A 24,431-nucleotide genomic window follows, 5' to 3' on the forward strand; every position below is an offset into this window, starting at 1 on the left:
AGACCAGAGGGTACAGGTGGGAAGCTCTACCTGGCAGCATCAGGAGAGCCCAGGCCTAGAACCATGCCTGACTATGGTCTGATCCCACAGGTTGCCAAGTGCTGTGCCTGGACTCCTGGGAGTGGCCATCCACCCCAGGAAGGACAGCTCCTTGAGGAGCCACGGTCGGGGGAGGTAAGCAGACAGTAGTGAAACGAGGAGGTCAGGCTCCCATAGAGGGAACCATGGAAGTACAAGGAGGCAGTACCAGCGCCCAAAGGAGGCTGGACAGGCCTCTGAAAGAGGGGCTTTTGTGCTGGGTTTTGGAGGCAGAGGACTTCCCTAGTGGCTCAGATGGTAAAGAATCTACTTGTAAGGCAGGAGACCCAGGTTCTATCCCTGAGTCGGGAAGATCCCCTAGAGGAGGAAATGGCAACCCACTCCAGTATTCTTGCCTGGAGAATTCCATGGACAGAGGAACCTGGTGGGCGGTAGCCTATGGGATTGCAAAGAGTCGGACACAACTGACTGACTAAGACAGTTACAGTTGAAGGCAGAGTAGAATTGCCCAGATAGAAAAAGGAAAGCCTTTCAAAATAGACAGAATACAAAGACTCAGAGACATGAACCTGTGTTATTTATGTGTCCTAAAACATTAAGAGATGGAGAAGGAAATAGTAACCCACTCCAGTACGCTTGCCTGGAAAATCCCATGGACGGAGGAGCCTGGTAGGCTACAGTCCATGGGGTTGTGAAGAGTCGGACACGACTGAGCGACTTCACTTTCACTTTTCACTTTCATGCATTGGAGAAGGAAATGGCAACCCAATCCAGTATTCTGGCCTGGAGAATCCCGGGAACAGAGGAGCCTGGTGGGCTGCCATCTATGGGATCACACAGAGTCGGACACGACTGAAGTGACTTAGCAGCAGCAGCAAAACATAAGAGAAATGGCAGGGCTAGGGTGGAGGTCAGGGAAGCAGTGAAAGAGTGAGCTGTGCCCATAAAGGACCTGCAGTAAGGTTGAGGATTTTACAGCCTTTATATTGCCCTTAGATGGCTTAGCTCCATTTTACAGGTGAGGAAACTGAGACCTCCACAGAGATGGTGAGGGGCTCTGACCGGAAGGCTCTGGGCAGTGTCAGGACCAGATCAGGCTTGGGAGCCAGAGGCCAAGTGGTCCTCTCCTTGTTGGGCGGGCAGTACCAGGGACCAGGCTCTCCCCCACCCCTCATGGCCATCTGACTTCAGGGAGCAGGATGTCCTCAGCCCCTCCCCTTCCCCCACTCCCCATGTCCTTGTCCCTCTGACATCATGTACACATGGAAGAGAAATCGGTGGAGATTCCAGAAAGGCCAGAGTGTGGGAACCCGGACAGATGCTGCTGGCGCCGCCCCAGCAGCAGAGCGTCTGGATGCTGCCAAAGGGGCTCTGGGATGCATCCGGGGCCTCCGGGTTCCTCTGTTACAGGGCAACCCCCAGGGCTTGAGAAATCTAGGAAAGCCCTGATCACCTGGCCCCGGGTGGCCTATGTGGAGCTTTGTGCTGCCTGCACACAGGTGCGGCAGTGTGTGGGCGTCAAGACAGTGGGCCAGGCTAGATGCTCTCTAGAGCTGAGCCTGCTCTAGATGGAGCAAGACCCCTGTGAACTCTGCAGCCCAGGGATTGGGAAGGGAACCAAAGCAATACTGTCCATCACTGCCCTGGACAGGGAGCTGGTAGAGAGTGTGTGTGTGTGTGTGTGTGTGTGTGTGTGTGTATTGTAGGCAGACAAATAGACATAGACAGATGGCCCCAGCCCCCACCCTGCTGGCCCCAGGGGTGGCTGTGCACCGCCTGTTCCGCACATGTGGCTCCCAGCAGCTGCACATTCCATCAGTGACCAGCTGTGGCGGCAGCTGGGGAGGTGGGGAGTGAGCACTGATGGGTCCCAGGGGGGCAGGGGAGGAGGGCAAAGGGAGGACAGGAAGGGCCTGGGAGGAGCAGGAGTCAGGGAGGCCGTGAGGCAAGAAGGCTCAGTTTATTCTCAGGATGGAATACCGAGCAGAAAAGCAGTGATGGGGAATGCTTGACATCTGGGCAGGAGGCCTTGGCAGTGTGGACCTTGGTAAAGAGAGCCTGCGGGAGTTCCAGGGTAGGCCCAGCACACCCAGCTAGGTGTTGGCACACAGGTGGACCAACTCGAGGGGAAGGAGAAAGACTGTGCAGTTGGATACATAGGTCTGGGCTCAGAAAACAGGTCTGCATTAGAGATAAAAATTAGGGAACCGGGACTTCCCTGGTGGTCCAGTGGCTAAAACTCCAAGCTCCCAATGCAGGGGGCCAGGGTTTGATTCCCTGGTTAGGGAACTAGATCCCACATGCTGGAACTAAAAGATCCAGCATGTCGCCACTAATACCAGCTGCAGCCAAATAGAAAAAGGATCGGGGAATGATTGGCTTATAAGAGGTAAAGGCATGGGAGTAGATGAATCACCTAGAGAGAAAGTACGTGGAGACAGAGGCTGAGCCCAGATGCTAACATTACCAAGTACTCCTTCTAAACAACAGGCACGGTGCTATGCATCTCACTTCATCTAATCCTCACAACAAGACTATGGAGTGAGTAGCTTTTACAGATGAGAAAACCAAGGCACAGGAAATTCTTTCTTATCCCAGCTCACCTCTTGCCTCACTGTGTGGCCCCTGGGGTGTTCTCTCCCTCTTTGGGTCTCAGTGTCCACAGACACATGGAGAGCGGCAAGGGCCTGCAGAGAGAGGGCTGAGTGGTGCCCGGGTGCTCCAGCCACTCATCCCAGATCCTGGACCAGGACTGTGCCTATTGTAACTCTGCTGTTTTCCAGGAGACCAAGTCCCACCTCCTCCACAGAGAAGGTAGAGGCCTTCGGGAGCCCCCAGCTCCCTCTCCATCGCTTGTCACTCACTAATATTTACCAAACACTTATTAGGTGCCAAACACTGCTTTGTTAGGAGAGGATGAGGAGCAAACAGTTCGGTTTTTGCCTTTATGTCCCAGAGACAGGTATGTTATCACGTGATTAATAACTACCAACGGCTGCCCAGGGGCTTCCCAGGTGGTGCTAGTGGTAAGGAACCACCTGAAAATGCAGGAGACACAGGTTTGATCCCTGGGTCGGGAAGATCTCCTGGAGGAGGGCATGGCAACCCATTCCAGTACTGTTGCCTGGAGAATCCCATAGAAGAGCCTGGCTATAGTCCATAGAGTTGCAGAGTCAGACACGACTGAAGCGACTCAGCACCCCCACACAATGGCTGTCCAGAGCATCTCTATGACAACCATCCTCTCCTCTAGGACTCCCAATACCTCTATCACTCTGCAGTTAGGTGCTCAGTGTCTGGCCCAGCAGAGGGCTCTGAAACCCCATTCCAACATATGGCCCACGTGCAGCCTAACCATTGGCACCAAGCCGTGTCTGTCTAGTTATCTGACTACCAGCCCTAGGAGAAGGGGCTGACCTAATGTGGGCTCAGGGATTGAGAAAGTATCACTAGAGCTGAGACCTGGCCCTGAAAATCTCTCCTGCTCATCCTGTTCTGCGGTGAGGGGACAGGGGAAGTGGAGAGGGTGAAGGTTTCCCCTCTGCCTCCCTCCCTTTGGACTGAGGCTAGTTGCTACTGCCGGGCTCACTCTTCTGCCCCCCTTGACTCCTTTCCATCAGCAAGCAGATTCCTCCTAAGGACCTGCAGCCTCTGGTGTTGCCTGTGGTACCCTCTCTCACTGATGTGCCCCTTCTACAAATCTGTTTCTGCCTTCTCCACAGACACTTCCAGATCCCTGGGGGTATGACCCTTGTCTCTGCTTCCTTCATTCAAGCCAAGGCCTCTGTGACCTTGTGTTTGCACGTATCTTCCTCTTAGAGCCCCTGGACTGGCTGCCGAACCTGTGTTCCCGACCCTCTCTGACCTCAGCCCCAGGTCCTCTATTCTTGTTCAGTTTTCCTCCTCCACCCCCAGAGTTTCTCTGGCTGTAGTTCACAGGGATCTAGGCTAGGTTCTCCTCCTTCTTGCTCTGCACTAGCTCTTTGAGACACCCCATGTATCCTGGAGCTTTAGCTGTGCATCCCCAAATCTCTATTCCAGCCCAGACATCTCCCTGGGTTCTCCTTCGAAGTGTTCTCCATGGGTCACACAAGCAGTATGGCCACAGTGAATTTACCTTCCCCTGTGTTTCTCTTTGGTGCCTGTCACCTTCACCCACTCAGTCATCCGGACAGGAGCCCAGCATCCTGTGGATTTGTTTCATCTTTTTTCCCTTCTAAACCAGAACCTATTGCCTGGACTATTGCAGGAGGCTTCTGATTGGTCCACCACACTCCAGGGCATGAATCTGGTGCCAGCCTACCTGGGTGGAGTCCCAGCTTTACCATTTACTAGCTGTGTGATCTTGGATTAGTTACTCAGCTTCCCTGTGTCTCAGTACAATGGGATTAAAATAGAGTAAAAGTAGTAACTTCTATTATAGGGTTGTTGTGAAGTTTAAATGGGCTTCCCTGGGCTCAGCAGGTAAAGAATCTGCCTGCAATGCAGGAGACATAGGAGACGTGGGTTCGATCCCTGGTTTAGGAAGATCCCCTGGAGAAGGAAATGGCAGCCCACTCCAGTATTCTTGCCTGAAAAATCTCGTGGACAGAAGAGCTTTGTGGGTCCAGAGGGTTGCGAAGAGTTGGACACAACTGAGCGACTAAGCACACGTGTAAGGTTTAAACGAGTTAATACGTGTCAAATAGTACAGTGCTTGATACCTGATGCAGTAAAAGCACAATAAAAACTTATTTTGGTGTTGGTATTATGATCATTTATTTATTTTACAACAAGTTTATTTTATTTTTAATATTTATTTATTTGACTGCATCAGAGCTTTATTTGGCTGCATCAGAGCTCAGCTGTGGCATGCAAGATCTTCACTGTGGCCTGCAGGATCTTTTTGTTTAGTCGGATCTTTTTTTTAGTTGCAGCACTCAAACTCTTAGTTGCAGCACGTGGGATTTAGTTCCCTGAGCTGTGCTGCGCTAAGTCAGTTCAGTCGTGTCTGACTCTTTGCGACCCTGTGGACTGTAGCCTGCCAGGCTCCTCTGTCTACAGATTCCCCAGGCAAGAATACTGGAGTGGATTGCCGCACCCTCCTCCAGGGGATCTTCCCGATCCAGAGATCCAACCCACATCTCTTGTGTCTCTTGCATTGGCAGGCAGGTTCTTTATCACTAGCACCAGGGATCAAACCGGGCCCCTTGCATTGGGAGTGCAGAGTCTTAGCCATTGGACCACCGGGGATGTCCCTCACAACAATTTTAAATGCTTGCTATGCGCTAGACACTTGACTAGGCACTAAGGGACATGATAATGAACAACACAAATGATTTCTACCCCCAAGAACTTCACAGTCAAGGTGGAAGCGTCTTCATAGAATCCCACAGAAGGATGGATTCCTGATGCTAGATCCATGCCCTACTCACTTCCATCTTAAAATAAAACAAAAGCAAAAATAAATAAACCCAGATTCCACGTCTGCCTCCAGTTATTATCCTAGCTTACATTCCCATCATAGTCAAGCATCTCAAATGAGTTTATTCTGCCCTCAAGTATATATCGCACACCTACCTAATGCCTGGCACTGTACTAGGTGCTGGAGAATCAGCAGAGAACAGGAGAGACAAGTGTCTACCCTCAATGAGTTTATCTTGTGCTGGAGGACACAGATGATAAATAAATATCTCAACTATCAGTGGTAAAGAATCTACCTGCCAATGCAGGAGATCGCAGATTTGATTCCTGGGTCAGGAAAATCCCCTGGAGAGGGAAATGGCAACTCACTCCAGTATTCTTGCCTGGGAAATTTCATGGACAAAGGAGCCTGGCGGGCTACAGTCCATGAGATCGCAAAGAGACGGACACAACCGAGTGACTGAACAACAACAATGAGCTTAACAGATGTTGTAAAGTAAAATGGTGTGAGGCGGGGGCACGAAGGGATCCGAGGACGGGTGGCCGTTTTAGACAGGCGGTCAGGAAAGTCTTCTCTAAGGAGGTAACATATGAACAAAGACCCGAATGAAGTGAGACGATGAGTCCGAAACAATCGGGGGAAGAGGATTCTGGGAAGATGGAACAACCAATTTGAAGTCCTGCAGCAACCACAGGCAGGAAATGTCAGCAGAAGGGCACAAAGGCTCTAGTGCCTGAGTGAACAGGAAAGGGGCAGAACCCAGGGCTTGGGGTGGCCTCACGCCCAGTAACACCCTGGCGGTCCCAGCAGAGTTATTAGGGTTGCTTTCTTTCACTCTCAGAGGTGCCCCAGTCTCACATGTCACCCTGTGTATAGGCCACGGGAAGCAGTTGGCATTTTATTCTGGATGTCATGGGAAGCTAGCTTATGGATGGTTTTGAGCAGGAAGTGATGTGATTTGACTGACATTTTAAATGATCATGACCAAGTCCTTGAAGCACTCTCTGGCTCCTGTAACCCCCAGCCTTGGCTCTCCTCCACCTCCCAGCTGTTTCTTCTCAGCCTCCTCTGGCAGCTCTTTTTCTTCTACTCAACCTCTAAATCTTGGGGTTTCTCTAGACCAGCGGTTTTCAGTGTAGGGGTGGGGTGGGGTGCAGGATTTCTCACCCAGGAGACATTTGGTATTATCTAGAGACATTTTTAATTGTTACGACCTGGGCAGGTACTATTGGTATGGAGCGAGTAGAAGCCAGGGATTCTACTAAACATCCTAAAGTGCACAGAACAGCCCTAGGCAATAAAGAATTTTCCAGCCCAAAATGTCAAGTGGGACTGAGGTCAAGAAATCCTGTACTAAGGATTTCCTTGGTGGTCCAGCGGCTAAGACTCTTCACTTCCAATGCAGGGGGCCTAGGTTCAATCCCTGGTCAGGGAACTAGATCCCACATGCCATAACTAAGAGTTTCCATGCCTTTACTAAAGATCCCACGTGCTGCACGAAGACAGAAGATCCTGAGTGCCACAGCTGAGACCCAGTGAAGCCAAATGAATAAATATTTTTTTAAAAGAAAGAAAACCTGTACTAGATTAGCACTGTCCAATGGAAATAGAATGGGGAGCAGCATATACAATTAAAATTTTTCCAGTAGCCACATTAAAAAAAAACAAACTAAAAAGACAAGTTAATTTTTAATGTTTTATTTAATCCAGTATGCTTAAAAGATTATAAAATCTCAGCATGTTATTGCTGCAAACCTTCTCTTTTGGTTGAGGTTTCCATTCCACTAGTGGGTGCCCATGGAAGCTATGTGAGTGCCGAGGACATCTGGAAGAGAGTCCACAGGTGTGGCTGGTGTGACTACCGGGGCCTCCTGAGGCAGCCCAGGCTGTCGGTTCTGACTGCATGCCAGCTGTGTTATCTGTGTATCTGTGTGTTTGGGTCTGTGTACTTGTGCTTAGTCGCTCAGTCACGTGCAGCTCTTTGCAATCCGTTGGACTGTAGCCCACTAGGCTACTCTGGCCATGGGGTTTTTCAGGCAAGAATATTGGAGTGGGTTGCCATTTCCTCCTCCAGGGGATCTTCCTGAGCCAGGGATCCAACCCACGTCTCCTGTGCTCCTGCATCGCGGGTGGATTCTTTACCCGCTGAGCCGTCAGTGAATCCCGTGTTTGTGTACCTGGCCACGAGATAATGTCTGTGGTCGTGTGTGGAAGGGGGCATGGGATTGTTTCGTCCCCCCACCATAATCAAGTGCCCCCAAGCAGGTCTTGCTGTGGGAGTGAAAGTGCAGTTATTCTCAGATGACCAACCCCACTCTCCCAAGTGGGGCAGGGGTGGGAGTGGCTCTCACTGTGTCCTGGTGGGTGAGTCAAAGGGAAGGACTTTGCTGGTGTCTGACCCACCACATGGAGATGGCCTTCCCGTCTCCTCCTCCTCCCTGCTCATGAAGTCCACCTTCCAGGATGCCCCATTCTGTTTCCTTCTGGGCCTTGGGGGTCAATCCTCTGGTCCATGAGGATGGCAGATGAATCTCTCAGACTCTTCCTTGAGTCTCCCTTCGGAGGGGCAGAGCAGTAGGAGCCCCTGCCCAGTGAACAGTTTGGTCTGTTGTAAGGGATCCCAGGAAGGGAGGCTGGAGACTGCCACCCACCCCCTTTTGAGGCATCGCTTCAGGAATGGGCCTCCTCCGAGACTTCTTGGCCTCCCAGGACAGCTCGGCCTCTGGTGAACTGATTCCCAGGGACACCCAGCACCCCCTCCACCAAGGCGGGTCCTCAGGCACCTTGGCCAGAGCCAGTCCTGCTCAGGTGGTGCAGCCACAACTTCGGCCATCCCTTTGGGGGTGACAGCCGCCCCCCACCCTACATTACACTTGTTCTCGATCCTTTAGGGAGAAGCTGCTGGAGGATTCTGGTCGAGGATCGAGGATCAGGCCACAGCCACCCCCACCAGCCTCCCCAAACCGGATGTGTCTGCCGCTCCCAGGACCCCAGCACGACTAGACCTCGGCAGTCTGGGGCATCGCGGAGTCGGCAGCGCCCCGGGGCGAACCAGGGCCAGACCGGGACCCCCTGGACTCCCCGGGGGCCTCCAAGGGCACCTGCCCAAGGCCACCCAGTTCGCGGCGGCCGAGGCGGCGGAGCGGAGCCGGACCTCCCAGCCGTCGGCGGGGGCGGCGACCGCCCTGGGCCTTCCCACGGCTCGGCCAGCGCGTCACGGCGGGGGCGAGGGGGCGCCCGGGGCTGCGGCGCAGGAAAGGGCCCTGGGAAAGGGCGGCGGCGGCGCCCCCGGGGCGGGGCCGGGGCGGGGCCCGACTTCCCGGCTCGCCGCCCGCGCCACCCGGCGGAGACCCGCGCAGCCCGCGTTCATGATGAAGCGGCCCCAGGAGCCGAGCGGCTCCGACAGCGAGTCCGACGGACCCATCGACGTGGGCCGCGAAGGCGAACTGAGGTAAGGCGGGCTGGGGGCGCGGAGCGCGCGGGGGCGAGCCGGCTGGGAAGCCGCCCGACGGGCTGGCGAGCGCTGGGCGAATCCTGGGGCGACGCAGGTGTGGCGCCACTGTTACGCGCACGAGTATCCGAGATGCCGGGATGCCGTGCGCTCTCCGCGGTTTAGGGCTGGGAATGCTTTATGGAGGGAGAGTTCAGCTCGGGGTCTGAGGTCCGGTTGGCGATGTCTTTCCAAGTGTCGGGGTGGGGCTACTGCAAGGTCTTTCCCTGAAGATCTTAGGAACCCTCCCGGGCTGTTGGTATCACACCCCCTGGTTCAGAATGCAGTGGCTATGAAGAGTAACCACACCTTCTTAATTCTAGTCTAGCTTGGATGCACTTTTCATATATTACACACACACAGAAAAACTTCCAAGGGAAGAAAATCCTCCTTGAGCAAACTTGACTTTGGAATTAAGGTTTTAATATTGAAAAAAATACTCCCTGACTCGCCCATGGTTAATGCAAGGGCCTCGACTCCAGTCGATTCCAGTGCCCTTTCTACCACATCAGCCTGTTGCCAATGTCTTTCAACTCTTGGTACATTTTCAGACCCGGTGTCAAACCTGTAGAACAAACGAGACTCGTAAAAGCTCTGCTACGTCCCAGTTCTGTGAACAAGCTAAGTTTCAGTTTCTTCATCTGTAAAATGGGTATAAATAACAGAACTGACCTCATAGGATTATTAGGAAAATCGAATGAGATAACCCATGTCAAAGGCTTCACACAGAGCCCAGCAGGTAGCAAATGGTTAATTAGTATCAGGCACTCAATATGTGATACCCAGAACTTGAAAGAGCAGCGGGGACTGACTGGGAGCCTGCAGGCCTGGGTCCTACCCTCAAATCTGCCACCAACTCACCGTTTGACCTTGGGCCATTGCTTTCCCTTTGTGAGCCTGTTTCCTCATCAGGAAATAAAGGAGAACAAGGAGTAGAAAAGGGAGGCCTATCTGGTCCCTCCTGGCTTATCTAAACCTGAATCTCTAGACTAGATTTGCAAAGGGGATTCCGTTCATTCTTAGGGATGTTTCTGAGAGTATGTCATAATTTCAGTCCAGGGGATCCTTTTCAATCACAAATCCAATAAAGGGCCACCAGCTTCCAATTATTTCTAGCTTATAATAGGAGGTAATTTCCTGTCCATGAGGTTTGGGGGTATATAATACAATTCCCTATGCAACTTACTAGCCTTTAAAAATTGTTTAGCAGAAACTGCTATTTAAAGAATCAGTTCTCTGAGTCTGTGCCTGCTGGGAGCAGGGGAAGGGCCCAACGCCATGTGGTGGGGGGGTGGGATGGGGTGTTGGGGGAGGTGTCTCAAGCTCAGTGTCATTGGGTCTTCATGAATCAGAGGCGTGAAATTGGTGTCAGAGAGCTAGGCCAATGGGAGCTGGCTTCTGTCCTCCCAAGAATTTGTAGCCTGGTCAGTGACCTGCCAGGTCACACAAAGTCCATGGGCAGAATGGAAGATGGAAGGAGAGACAGGTTCTGGGTTGTGAGGGCACCTGAGCAGGGAGAGGACACTCACAACCAAATGTGCAAGGAGGGCTTCCTGAAGGCAGTGGCATTTGGACTATGGCATAAAGGATCGGTATGTAGTTTTTTTTTTTCCTATACAACATTTTGTCCTTTCAACCAGAGCCCGTTTTTTGAGACTGTCTAGATTCTCTGACGAGCAGACCCCCTCAGAGGAGAGAAAGCAGTTGGACATCTGGCAGAGGCGGACTTATAGACCCCTCTTTGTAGCACTCACCAAAAGGCCCTCCCCCCAGCAGACATCAATGCTTCAATTCAGGGAGCGCTGAACGATGCCTGCTGTGGCCCAGACCCGGGGCTGGGCGTGGGGGGGCCAGATGTATCCTGCTCAGCCTCTGCCCTCAGGGAACTCTCAGAGAAGAAGAGCTTCATGGACAAAGAAAGCCAGATAAACAGTGGCAAGGGCCACGGGACTGAAGCAGCCAGCCTCTCCCCAGGGTCAGAGACAGGGCTCAAACCCCTCCCCGCTCAGCGACTTAAGAGCAGGGTGTGTTCCATTGTCCCTGTGGGCATCTACCCGGTGGCCGCCGTGTCCTGCCCCACATGTGAGAATCACCCTCAGAGCTCCTATCTGAACCCAGCCCCCTGACACACGTGGGTCCAAACTGAGAATATACCTCTCCCCTCCCTCTCTGCAAAAATTTAATGAGCACCTGCCACATGTCAGGCACTGGTTCAGGGTCTGTGGGTTGTTTCTACATGATTTGAGGCACATGGTGGCCTTCGAAGTCAGACAGACTTGTGTGTGACTCTCACCACCATTAAGCAAGTGACTACCCCTTTCTGAATCCCAGTTTTCTCCCTTACAATATGGGGATGCTATGCTTACCTCACAGATTGAAGCTTTGATAGGGTAATGGACTTAAGGCATACAACTTCTTGCTTTGACACAAGGCAGCTTCCAAATAAAACTGCTCTCTAGGGACTTCCCTGATGGTCCAGTGGTTAAGAATCCCCCTTGCAATGCACGAGACACGAGTTCAATCCAGGGGCAGGGACCTAAGATCCCACATGCAGTGGAACCACTAAGTCCATGGGCCACAACTACTGAGCCCACATGCCACAACTAGAGAGTCCGTGCACCTCAAGGAAAGATCCCCTGTGATTCAATGAAGAGCCAACGCAGCCTAATTAATTAATTTTTTAAAAACTCTCTAAGGGCTCACTGTTCAGTTGGAGGGTGCCATGTTCATGAAGAAGCATGGTCTAATGAAAAGTCTGGACGTCTGTAGCCTGGACTTTGTGTCTTTGTCCCTTGAGCTATCAAATGATTATTTTTCCTTAGCGTGAAATGGCCCCAATACTTAATTCACAGAGCTATGTATGATAAATGAAAGAAACAAACGCGGAAGTGCTATCTAGAACAGAAAGCACTGGCTATGAAGTATACATGGTGGGATGATGACTACATGGGGAGCAGTGGATGAAAAACTAGTCGACTTGGCTTCAGCTCTGGAATCTCGTTTAATTTGCTGTGTGACCTGGAGCAGATCCCTTGCCCTCTCTGAGTTTCCATATTTTACAAGTGGGCTGAATGCTCTCTGAAAGCCTTTCGCTGGAGACATTGTGAGTCTGCCTCTGATTGATGGAAAATGAACGGGGTCACCTGCAAAGGCTCCTCAGGGTATTTCCCTAAAAGGAACTGAGGCTGACCGCTGAGGGTGGTCATGACTGGTGGCCAGACCACCTGGAAAGCTGCCTCTCCCTCAAGAGACCACCCCAGAATTCTGGCTAGGGATCCCTTGATGCCCATGGAGCCGATCTTGGGACTTAATGTATTTTCTCTGGGTCCCTGAAAATCTGCCTTATTTCCAGGCTCTCAGTCAAGAAGCTCTCACACCCTCTCCCAGTGTCAGGGCCAGATCACAGCCTGGAAAAGAGCTCGCTCTGGCTGGGCTCTTGGGAGCTGTACGGCTAAGGGGACTGGAGGGCTATTCAGACAGACAGGAAGTAGGAATTAGGAGGGAAAACAATGCTGAATTTGGAGCTAGAAGACATGGATTCCCATGAGGGCTTTGCTCCTCAGCAGCTGCATAGGCTGGGCAAGCTGCCGTAGCTCCCCATGCTCAGCATCCTCATCTGTGAAACGGGGCTGTCCCTCAAAGGAGTGAAGTATTAATACCTGTGGTGATGCCCGGGTGAAATGGGGCTCTCCCTCAAAGGAGTGAAGTATTAATACCTGTGGTGATGCCCGGGTGAAATGGGGCTGTCCCTCAAAGGAGAGAAGTGTTAATACCTGTGGTGATGCCCGGGTGAAATGGGGCTGTCCCTCAAAGGAGTGAAGTATTAATATCTGTGGTGATGCCCTGGTGAAATGGGGCTGTCCCTCAAAGGAGAGAAGTGTTAATACCTGTGGTGATGCCTGGAAAGCTGTGATGTGAGGCATGCCTGTGGGATACAAGAGTGGAGGGAGAGGGATAACACTGCAGAGAATCAGGAGGATGGGAAAAGGGATGACTGAGCTCCCCTGAAAGGGGGGTGTCAGCCTCCAACAGACGGTCCCTGAGGAGGGATCAGGCTGAGAGGCAGTGACGCGCGCAGTGCTAACCCAATACCCCTGGAGACACCTTACCCACCCCGGAGGGACAAAGGCCGTGTTTCTTAGTAGACCTTGGCTCTTGTGGCTTGTCCAGAGTGAAGCTTTGTAAACAAGCCTACAGATCTCAGGATCTGGCCCCCTGAGCCCTGGGCCTAGCTTGCTGAGCCATCCCTCCCAGGAGTTTTCACCCGCCTTACATTCTTGTCCAGATGTTTGGATGGAAATAGCCTTTTCCAGATGTAGCTGGACAAAGCCAGGGCCATAGCAGTAGGTTTGGCAAATGTTGATCTGGTCTCCCCTGCAACCTTCTCTCTTTGAGCAGTGATGAAAATGATCCAACCTCCAATGCCAAGAGGGTTGTCAAGTGGGCTGGAACCCTCCGGGCAAGCCACATGTGCCATTTCATAAAGGTCTAAGATGTCGATTTTATGGTGTCACCTCTGTGTCCTTCAGTGATGCCAAAGGCAAGGGCAGGAGGTGGAGCTCAACCATGAGCTCTGTCATGTTCCAGGCTTTGCTGAGTACCAGGTACAACTGTGAATGAGACAGACATGGTTCATGGCCTCATGGAACTTATGGACTTCATGGAGAGATAGACCATCAAACATCAGGTGGGAGGGGTGATGTCAGAAAAGATTGCCCCAGAAAGTTGACATTTGAGTTGAGATCTGAAAGGTGGTAGAAGTTACTAGGCAAAGGAGCTGAGGTTGGGGTGAGGAGAGGGGGTGGACCAGGGAAACGGTATGTGACACCACAAGAAGGGATTAGTGCATTCACAAGCTGGAGCACACAGGACGAAAACAAGCTGCGTATAGGAGGTGACAGGGGCCAGCTGGGCTACCTGAAAGATGGTGGCCTTGATCTTTGGGAAGTCCCCGAGGAGTTTAAGAGAGTGACATGATCTGATTTTTTTTTAAGATTTAAAAAAAATTATTTATTTTTGCCTGTGCTCTGCCTTCGAAGCTGCACATGGGCTCTCTCTAGTTGCGGGGTGGGGGGCACTCTCTGGTTGCAGGACTCGGGTTTCTTATTGTGGTAGCTTCTCTTGTTACTGGCTTCCCAGGTGGCACGGTGGTAAAGAATCTGCCTGCCAATGCAAGGAGATGCAAGAGATGTGGGTTCAATCCCTGTGTCAGGAAGATCCCCTGGAATAGGAGACAGCAACCCATTCCAGTGTTCTTGCCTGGAAAATTCCAGGGACAGAGGAGCCTGGTAGACTACAGTCCATAAGGTCGCAAAGAGCACGGGCTCTAGTGCCCGGGCTCAGTAGTTGTGGTACATAGGAATCTTCTCAGAGCAGGGATTGAACCCGTGTCCCCTGCATTGGCAGGTGGCTTCTTAACCACTGGATCACCAGGGAAATACTAAAGACTTTTTTTTTAACTTCTTTATTGAATTTGTTACAATATTGTTTCTGGGTTTTTTGTTGTTAATTTATTTGGAGGATAAATGCTTTACAATTTTGTGTCGGCTTCTGCCATACAACAGCGCTAATCAGCTGTTAAGTATACATATGTCCCCTCCCTCTTGAACCTAACCCCACCCCACCCCTACCCCACCCCACCCCTCTAGGTTGTCACAGGTTGAGTTCCCTGTGGTATACAGCAACCTCCCATTAGGTATCTATTTTACATACAGTAATGTATATGTAATTCCTCCTGTTTTATATTTTGGTTTTTTGGCCACGGAGTCCTGTGGATCTTAGCTTCCCTGACCAGGGGTCAAACCTACACCCCCTAGGTAAGAAAGCAAAGTCTTAACCACTGGACCACCAAAGAGGTCCCAGCATTTGCATTTAGATGATCACTCTGCCTGCTTGTAGGGGGTAGTGGGATACAATAAACTCCTGCAGACTAGAAAGGTGATGGAGGCTTGGTTCTAAGATTGGCGATGGAGATAAGGGGGACAGGTGTAAACTATATTTTAGACATGAGTGTGCAGGTTTTGATAGGATAGGTGAGGACAGAGAAAGAATCAAAGATGGTGGTCGAGTGCCCACCTTGCAGAAATGGGAGATGGGTGCCTTTGGTGAGATGAGAACCCCAGGCGGGGGTGTGGGGTGTGGGGAGGTTTTAGGTAGAGAGGAGCTCTTGGGCTCCTGTTCAGATGTGTGTCTGAAATAGCAGGGGAGTCCCCTTGTCTGCAGTTATTTGTGGCTGTGATATCTTTAATGGGAGCTGGGCTCTGGGGATCTGGGGCCTGGCCGAGGGCATCCAGTCCAGTCCTAGGTCTGAGTGGGGCCCCTGGCATGTTGGCCAAATGAATGATCCTAAGTGCAGCCCAGCAAATCCCCTTCACTCCAGGAGAGCCTCTGAAGCAGGAGACCCTTAAGACTGCAAGCACTTGGGCTGATGAGAGTATCAGTCTGACGGACAGGAAAAGCCCCAGAGGGCTGAGCCTCCTCCACGTGATGGGAACTCCTGGGGTGCGAGCGAACATCCATCCTTCAGCCAGGCCCGGCAGACTGGAGGCCCGAAGCGATGCGAGGCTAGGGCTTTCTGGGGAGGCCAGGGCCGCGTCCCCAGAGTCCGAGAGGGGCCTGTGACCCAGATGCTGCCTCCCCCTCGGCCTGGCCGCGCAGCGTGGGAGGAGGCGGCAGCTGCAGGCCGGGCGGAGGGCGGGCGGCCGGCGCGCCCGGCCCGTGGGAAGCGGCGGCATCTGTTCTTTCCACGCTCGTTCCCAGCGGCTCCCTCTGAAACCCAACCCGCCGGCCCGGCCCCGCCGCCGCCGCCGCCGCCGCCGCCGCCCGTGCCCTCGCCCGCCCCGCCCGGGGGATCGGGTTGCAGGAGCCGGTTGGCCGGGGTGCGGTTCTCTCGAGGGCGAGGGGCAGGGGCCGAAGCCCAGCGGGTCAGGTCCGGGTGAGAGTCAGGCCCCCCCATCCCATGGCCCCAGCCGCCGGCCACTCTGGGGCAGGAAACTCGGTGCAGGGGAGGACTTGGCCCAAGGAGAAAAGAGCCCCCGGGGAGAAGGGGAGAGAAAGCGTCCCCACCCACGCCTGCCCTGTGCCTCCTCCCCCCGGGCCTGGGAGACCTCGGGCGCTGGGAGGGGGCTGCGCCCGCCCACAGCCGGCTCCGAGGTCAGCCCAGGCCAGGGAGATGGTCCTCTAAAAAGTCAGCCTTTCTCTTCCTCTCCAGCCAGATGGCCCGGCCGCTGTCCACCCCCAGCCCTTCACAAATGCAAGCCAGGAAGAAACGCAGAGGGGTGAGTGTTTTTCTCAGCAGTTGCCGAACAGAGGTTTGCCCTGAGTTCCCAGGGGCCTGGCCCAGAGAACCCTGGTCAGAAACACCGTGGGGGAAGCAATGCTGCCTGGGTTCAAGTCCGAGTTCTGCCAGTAGCAAGCCGAGTGCCCTTGAGCAAGCCGCTTAACCTCTCTGTGCCTCATTTTCTCATCTGTGTAACTGAAATCATGATGGTACCTTCCTCAAAGGGCTGTTTTGAAGTGAATTAATGTAATGTGCTCAGAACAAAAGGTGACACGCGACTAGCCATTGTTATTTATCCCAGTCTTCCTCACTTCTCTCTGAGCCCAGAACTTTCACTCCCTCCCAGTGTGCTGAGGGGTGAGGAAGGGGGACAGAAGAAGGACGTAGCCATGCTTCTGTCCTGGAAGTCCAGAGACCCAGAATCCAGCAGAGACCAGCCCCACCACTCACTAATCAAAAAATCTCGTCCATCCAACCTCATTCTCTTTGTCAGTAAAACGGGTGTCATAATTTCTATCCTGAGATAAGCATTCCACTACCAGTATCATGAGGTGAGAATGAGCTCTTGGGAATGAAAGGCCTTCCCAGCTGGAGAGAGCCATGCCTAGGACTCCTTGACTTCATGACCCAGCAACTGACGGGGGTCTCCCTGGCCCAGCAGAGGTCTCTAGGGTCTGCTCTAGGGCTGTGGCTGTTGTTTGTATTCTGATTGATTGGTGCCCTGTTGTATCAATGGTTAAATGTGTTGAATACCACTCCTCAGATAGAGACAAGAGATCTGAGTTCTATTCCCAGCCTTGAACTTCCTTGCTGTGTGACCTTAAGCAAATTGCTGCCCCTCTCTGAGCCTTATTTTCCTCCTCCATAATGTAAGAATGGATTTATCGCCCTCACGGGAATATTGTGAAGGAAGATATGAGTCAGTGCCCATCAAAACATGTTGGAAACTGTGATGAAGTGCTTACTTAGTTTTTGTTTCTTTCCTCATCGCTTTTTAGATCATAGAGAAACGGCGCCGGGACCGCATCAACAGCAGCCTTTCTGAACTGCGGCGTTTGGTCCCCACTGCCTTTGAGAAGCAGGTATGTGACACTGCTGAATATGCTCAAGGAAGTACAGTGTGGGTTGCAGATAGGATTCACTTCCCACAGCATCTCTTACTGATTGGTGGCAGCTTCCTGAAGTGCTGTGAAGTGCCTGTCGATGGCCAGGAATAAGGGTGATGGAAATTCAGATTGACTGAGGTGTCTTAGGGGCTGTGGCTTTATGTCCATCATCAGGTTGACTTGAATCCTCAGAACGATCCCGAGGGTTGGGACTGTGATGCCCATTGCACAGGTGAGGAAACTGAAACACAGAGAGGTGAAGTAACTTACTCCATACTCCAGATCACACAGCTAGTAAATAGCAGAGTGGAACTGGAACACAGACTGTGTGATCCTAAGTGCCCTATCCCTCGGCACTACTGACATTTCCAGAGCTATGTGAAAGTAGAACAGGCTGCTTGGGGAGTAAGGCTCTGTCATTGAACATGCTGGGGTGGAGGGACTCCAGTGGGAAGTCAGACAGTTGAATCAATCAGACAACCTCAAAGACTCTCACCGTATACACCACGGCACCATCATAGGTCCTGTGACTTCCTTTTGCTGGAGAGAACAAGTCAGTTGTTCCACCGACCTTTACTAAAACCTTCATAAGCCCAGCCATGAACTAGACTTAGTACCTACCTTCAAAGGACTCGCATGGAGAGTCCAGCCCTTAGGTTTCACCTGGGAGACCAGGTGATGCTGGAGTCTCCGGAAACATTCCCCACGAGAGAATGAAGAAAGAGCAGGTGCTTTGGGGTAAGATGACGAGCCAGCTCTTGGGTGTGTGTGCGATGAGTGTGAAGTTAGATTTCTGGTAAAGCTGATCTAGGAGGCAGGTGGGTATGCAGGAGTGACATTCTGGTGATGGTACCTGAAGCCACGGAGGTGGAGGGGACCCTCTGAGGAGAGTGCACAGAGCAAGAAAAGTGGGCCATCACCCACCGGGAACACCACCGTTTTAAGGGTCAGTTAGAGCAAGAAGACAGGAGTGGAGGGCGTTCAGGAACTGATGGTAAAGCAGGCTAAAAAGAGAACTGAAGAGAATCTATTCGATTTGGAAGGCTTGGCCAAAACAGAAGCCCAGTTTCAGGCACTGGTGGAGCTGGAGGAAGAGGAGAAAATTGAGGCAGTGAGTATTGATTACCCTGTGCAGGGGAGGTGAGTTGCAGAGGTCAGCTGAAGACCATCACTCTTCTGTCTGCTGTACACACAGGGCTCCTCCAAGCTGGAGAAAGCCGAGGTCCTGCAGATGACGGTAGATCACTTGAAAATGCTCCATGCCACTGGAGGCACAGGTACTGACACTACACTCTCTCGGAGTCATTCCTACAGCCAATATTTGGGGGCTGGGCTCTGGGGATACAGTGGTGAGCAAAGCAGACACGGTCCCCGCCCTTGTGGAGCTCACAGTTCACAGAGGGGCTGAAGCAAAGCTCGTCTCTCTTCTTCCTTTGGCATCACCCTCTCTGCTTTCATTGTCTCCCTGTGTCCTGCCCTCTCTTCAGTTCCACTCCTGCCAACCTTGAACCTTGGAGGAACTCTTCTATAACAGACTACTGATCCCTCCCTTCCGCCAGGGCCTCGTTAAGCATCAGCCTGAATGAGCTCATTCTCACTGCAATCCCAGTGGGAGATTTTTAGCCACGGCGGTTCATCGGTGTGCCGACACACTGGTCTAGGCTTCTGGACTTTTGTGATCTTGGCGGTGTTGGGGGGGACATGTCACACTCCCAGTTAAAGATCAGCTGTGGGACGGTAGTAAGATGCAAATGTAATTCATTGTGTTATTGTGAGCTAGTCCACTACAAAAAAGTCACGGAACTATGGTTTTTAAAAGACTTCTGGGCAAATGGAAATTTTGAAGCAGCTCTGTGTGTTTTTGTAATTTCACCATTGGGAAACTGTGAAAGCTCCACTGACCTTGGCTCTGAAGACTGAAGCCCTGAAACCTTAACTTGCTACCCGTCAAGGAGACAGTTGCATTTGAAGTGAGCCAGCCTGGTGCCTCTCAAGCCTCGGTGTGCAGCAGTGTCATGTGGGGGCAGGCAGAGTCGTGGGTCACACCCCAGCGATCCCAAGGCAGTAGGTCTGGATTAGAGTTTAGGAATCTGCCTGTTTAGCAAGCATGCCTGATGACCCTGCTGCAAGTAGTCACTTGGAAAACTTCCACCGAAGGAATGCATGGCTGACAGTGGAAACTGTCTCTAATCAACCAAGGGAGGAGATAGTTCAAGCTACATTTATATTTATCCAATTTAAAGAAAAATAATGACTAATATTTTGGCATGATTTTATAGTTTTCAAAATGCTTTCTCTAATGTTATCTCATTTGATTCTCGTAAGAATCTCAAGGGTGGGTGGTGGTGTCCTCTCTATTTTCTGGCTAAAGCCTGATGGAAAGACAGAGAATTGTGGCTTAGAGCACTGGCTTTGGATCTGAACCCTGACTTTATTGCTTACTAGTATTAGGACCTTAGATGAATGATTTAAGCCCTTTATTCCTCAGTTTCCTCATCTCTGGAATGGGAATAATGATAGGGTTTTATGAGGTTCAAATTAGCTAGTGCAAATTAAGTACTTAGGAAGAACCCAGCAAATGTTAGTGAAAAAAGAACAGTGAACAGAGAGAGGTGATGGGATTTGCTCAAAGTTGCACAACTAAGCAGACACCAGAGCCAGGTCTTGCCTCCAGGGAGGCCTGGCTCCAAACATCGACTCCTGCCAAGCTGTCCCTCTGTGGGGGCCTCAGCCATGAACCAGGGAACTGATATTTGCTGCCATGATCATGAGGCCAGTGCTCACTGGGGCTGTTCCATCCTTGCTCAGAGGTGACTGAGAGAGGGGCAGAAGTGGAGAGGCAGTGAGAATGTGAATACTGTTGTTGGCAGTCCCCCTGGTCACCCCAAATTGATTATCAGGTCCCCCAAACAGGGTCCCTGGCTTGAGGGCAGCAGCTGAGGTCCAGGGTGGGATCCTGCTTTCTAGACTGTACTTTGTGCTGGGAAACAAACTCGAATACCTATGGGGGCCAAACCAGTCATATAAATGATAGTTCACTTTTCATTTGTTAGGTATTTCTGCACCATTTCATTTTGTCCTCCCTTCTGTATGTAGCAAGTGCTGTTATGTGCCCATTTCACAGCTCAGGAAATTGAGGCATGAAAGATTAAGAATCTTGTCCATAGTCAGAGCGCTGGTTAAGTCCATGGTCAAGCAACTGGCCTCCAAAGACTTCATGCTTCATTGCTACTGTCTGCTTCCCTCTCCAAGGACTCTCCCAGTTCTGATGGCTCTTACCACCACCTCCCAGCATCCACCCCCTTCCTCAGGGCTGTTCCACACCTCCATGTGCACAACCCTTTCACACCTGGCAAGCATCTGCTTAAATGAAGTTATCTTGGCCACAGAGTTTCTTCTTCGGGTTAATCATGAGTTAGGATGAAAACAATATATTTTATAATGCGCTGTGCTTAGTGAATTTCTTTGGTCCTCAGACCTCACCTCCTCAACCCCAGGTGTGTGTGCGTGTGTTCATTTGTATCCAACTGTTACAAGCCCATGGACTGTAGTCCACCAGGCTCCTCTGTCCATGGGATTCTCCAGGCAAGAATACTGGAATGGGTTGCCATTTCCTCCTCCAGGGGATCTTCCTGACCCAGGGATCAAACCCGTGTCTCCTGCATTGGCAGGCGGGTTCTTTACCACTCCCCCTTTACAGATGGGGAGACTGGGTCTCAGAGAGGTGAGGTGACATGCCCAAGCTCACACAGGGGGTGAGTGAGGAAAGCAGGTTCAGAACTCAGGACAGTCTGATCTCAGGCGCCGTGCTTGTCCCCTGCCCAGCATGCTCTCATCGTGCCTCACTTTGCAGGATTCTTTGATGCTCGAGCCCTGGCGGTCGACTTCCGGAGCATCGGTTTTCGGGAGTGCCTTACCGAGGTCATCAGGTACCTGGGGGTCCTGGAAGGGCCCAGCAGCCGTGCAGACCCAGTGCGGATCCGCCTTCTCTCCCACCTGAACAGCTATGCAGCCGAGATGGAGCCTTCACCCATGCCTGCCAGCCCCCTGGCCTTCCCTGCCTGGCCCTGGTCCTTTTTCCACAGCTGTCCTGGGCTCTCTGCCCCGAGCAACCAGCTCGCCATCCTAGGAAGAGTGCCCGGCCCCATGCTTCCCAATGCTTCCTCTCTGGCTTACCCTATCCCGGCCCTCCGAGCAGCCCCCTTGCGCAGAGCTGCTGGCACCATCCTGCCAGCCCGGAGGAATTTGCTGCCCAGTCGAGGGGCATCTTCTACCCGGAGGGGCCGCGCCCTGGAGAGGCCAGCTGCCCCCCTGCCTGCGGCCCCCAGTGGCAGGGCCGCCAGGAGCAGCCACATGGCACCCCTCCTTCGGTCTCCTTCCCCTGTCCCCCCTGGCGTGGTGGGGTCTCCTGCTTATGTGGCTGTTCCTGCCCCCAGGCCCTCTTCCCCAGGGCCAGCTGGGAGGCCAGCAGGAGCTATGCTCTGCCGCTCCTGGGTCTCTGAGATCACTGAAGTCGGGGCTTTCTGAGCTGGCTTTGCCCCCAGGAGGAGGCGAGTTCTTTTTCCAGGAGCTCTAAAAATGGCGTTGCCTTTTCTGCTCTGCTTCCTGGACTGATTATGTATGAAGGTGTCTTCTTCACCCATCCAAGGAACCCTCCTCCTTTCGCCCATCTCCCCACCTCACTGCTTGTCCCAGCTTCTCCTGGAGCTGTTGTGATCTCAGAGTCTGGGTCTCATTTCTTCCCTGGACAGAGGAGTCCCAGGAGAGTCCTCCAAGAACTGTGCCCAGACCCCTTTCCTGCCTGAGAACACATGGGGCAGTAGGCATTAATCTCAGGTCTGGGAACAACGCTTTAAAAGGCACAATGACCTAAGGCGTGCTGCTTCCCTAGAGATCAGACCCCAGCCAGGCGCAGTGACTGCCTGGTTGCAGCCTTCCCAGGCCCCTGGGCCGGAACATAGTGTCTGTTTCACTTCCTGAGATAGTAACGGCGCAGGGGCCACAAAGAGGTCTCCTGGGAACCTTGTCTGCCCCAGCCCACCTATCTCCTCCCCCATCCCAGTGAACCCCAGAACAGACCTGCTGTCCACCACGGCCAAGACTGGGGACTGGGAGCCCAGCAGGGCCGGCGCCTACGCTCTTCCCAGCTGCCGACACCCACCCTCCAGGTGACCACAGTTCCCTGCACACAGCTGGGAGGTCTTTGGGCTCCGTGACTGGGTGTCCTCACCCCCAGGCCTTGGATGGTGCCCTCAGACAGGAGCCAGGCTTGTGCAGCAGAGAACCCGGCTCCCTGCCTCCTGCATGGTCACCATCCTCCAGGCCTGTGGTCCCGTCGGATACACAGCACAGAAGCCGCATTCCCACGTGACGGCGCCCAGAGAGGAATCCTCTTGGGATTCAGCACCAGACGTTTGTGCTGCCTGGTTTGCATCCGGCTCATGGAGCCCAGACGGCTGGGATCGCCAAGGGCTGTCAGGCTGGACAAAAATAGCTGTGAGGAGGGGCGAGAGGAAGGACAGTCAGAGGCGGCTTGGCCCTTCAAGGTCATGCAGTGGGTCGAGGGCCTGGGATCCTCTTCACCTGGGATTCCACGCGGTTGGCTTTGCCCAAAGGCCACTGCGTTCCCCATTTCCCGCCCAGGCCACTTTCCCTCTAACGGAACAAATGGCCCAGAGACCTTTCCCAGTGGGACAGCAGAAACGGAACAAAATGGGGAAGACCAGAGCTGACACAGCCCGCCCAGCGCTGCCAGATGGTTGTTAAAATGAAGAAACACTTCTGTGCCTGTTGACAAATACCTGCTTCCCCGACTGCCTCTGGCTGCCCCCACCACGTGGCTTTCCCCAGGACCCCGTGCTGGTTACCACCTGGCCAACCCGAGGCCTCGGGGCCCTCCTGCTGGCAAGTCGTTGGTGCTGACTGCACAGTTACCAAATACTTCTGTCACCCCTGGAAGAGTCTCCCACCCCTACCCTTTGATGGAACTACCCTCCCCAGAGGTTGAGTTTGAGGAGACTGCATGGGCTTAAAAAGTAGAGTCTGCAAAAGCCCTGGGGAGAAAGGGCCCTTTCAGACAAGTGGGTAAGGAGAGCAGAGATCATTTAAATGACCCAGAAAGCTCTTTTGAGAAGGTAAATTCCTCAAGGAGGGATAAAGAGCTAAAGGCATTCTTTTACGCCTCAGTGTGAGGTGGTTGGATCAGATTCTGCTGTCTTCCACCTCCTGCGTGTAGAGAGGCGTCATTTCAGGGAGCGGGTCCCTGGCCGGGGTTGCTGCTGAGGGACACAGAGACGGAGGGAGGGCTGCCAGCAGGTTCCCGGGCGTTGGGAGGGGGCACAGAGGGTGGTGGTGGAAGGCAAAGACCGACGTCCCCTTTCTTAGACGGGGCAGGCCCCTCCTCCCCTCTTCGCTGGCACCGTCCCTCTCCCCGGCCACTGCAGGTGGTGGTTTACTGCTCCCCGGACATCAGGTCAGTGCTCCAGTCCTGCAGTTTGACCACCTCCTAACCCAAGAATCCAACATCTGATGGCAGGACAGTGGGAAACACATTTTCACATTTCAGATACCGTGTTTCAAAAGAATCACTTGACACCGTTGAATGAGGTAGGAATGACCCAGAACTTTGGGCGTCTTAGTTGCTCTTGGGTTCATTCTCCCTGAGAGATCGTGGGGGAAACGGTGACTATGTGTATTGGTTTCCGTGGCTGAGGGCACGTGTATCTTTGTTTATATTCCCAAAACTTTCTGGTGCCCCTGACTCCCACCCCATCGTTGGGGTTGTCATACATATTCAATAAAGTTTTTTTTTTTAGCTTTTCTGGAAACCTCTGCAAAGTTCTGTTTCTTAAATATGTCTGGAGTCCATCCACTTCTCTCTGAGCCCTCAGCCCCGACCCTGGTCTGGCCACAGCACCTCTCCCCAGATCTCTGCCCTCTGAAAGGTCACTCTGCTTCCTTCTTGCTTTGCCAGTCAGTTCTCAGCACAGCCAGAGAGAGCTCTAAACATGCAAACCATAGCATATCAACCCTGGTTTCACATCCTTACTCCACTTCCCTATTATTCTGAGGATAAAAGCTAAGCTCTTCTGGTCCTAAGCTCACGTTCAGCCT

The 24,431-nt window shown here is 52.7% G+C and overlaps 1 protein-coding gene and 1 non-coding gene across 2 annotated transcripts; both read left to right on the plus strand.

Moving 5' to 3' along the window:
* HEYL (hes related family bHLH transcription factor with YRPW motif like) lies at positions 1-24,145 on the plus strand. The gene is made up of 6 exons (XM_081492078.1): positions 1-174; positions 8,335-8,894; positions 16,144-16,210; positions 17,211-17,294; positions 18,514-18,595; positions 21,172-24,145. The coding sequence occupies exons 1-6, from the start codon at positions 64-66 to the stop codon at positions 21,843-21,845; spliced, it is 1,578 nt and encodes a 525-aa protein (XP_081348204.1). The 5' UTR covers positions 1-63; the 3' UTR covers positions 21,846-24,145.
* Positions 6,806-6,878, plus strand: TRNAG-UCC (transfer RNA glycine (anticodon UCC)). The gene has a single exon. It is a non-coding gene; the product is annotated as a tRNA-Gly (tRNA).
* Positions 24,146-24,431: the final 286 nt, after the last annotated feature.

The sequence above is a fragment of the Giraffa tippelskirchi genome, chromosome 5 (genome assembly GCF_054371585.1).
Source record: "Giraffa tippelskirchi isolate mGirTip1 chromosome 5, T2T-mGirTip1v1.2.pri, whole genome shotgun sequence".
Classification (NCBI taxonomy): domain Eukaryota; kingdom Metazoa; phylum Chordata; class Mammalia; order Artiodactyla; family Giraffidae; genus Giraffa; species Giraffa tippelskirchi.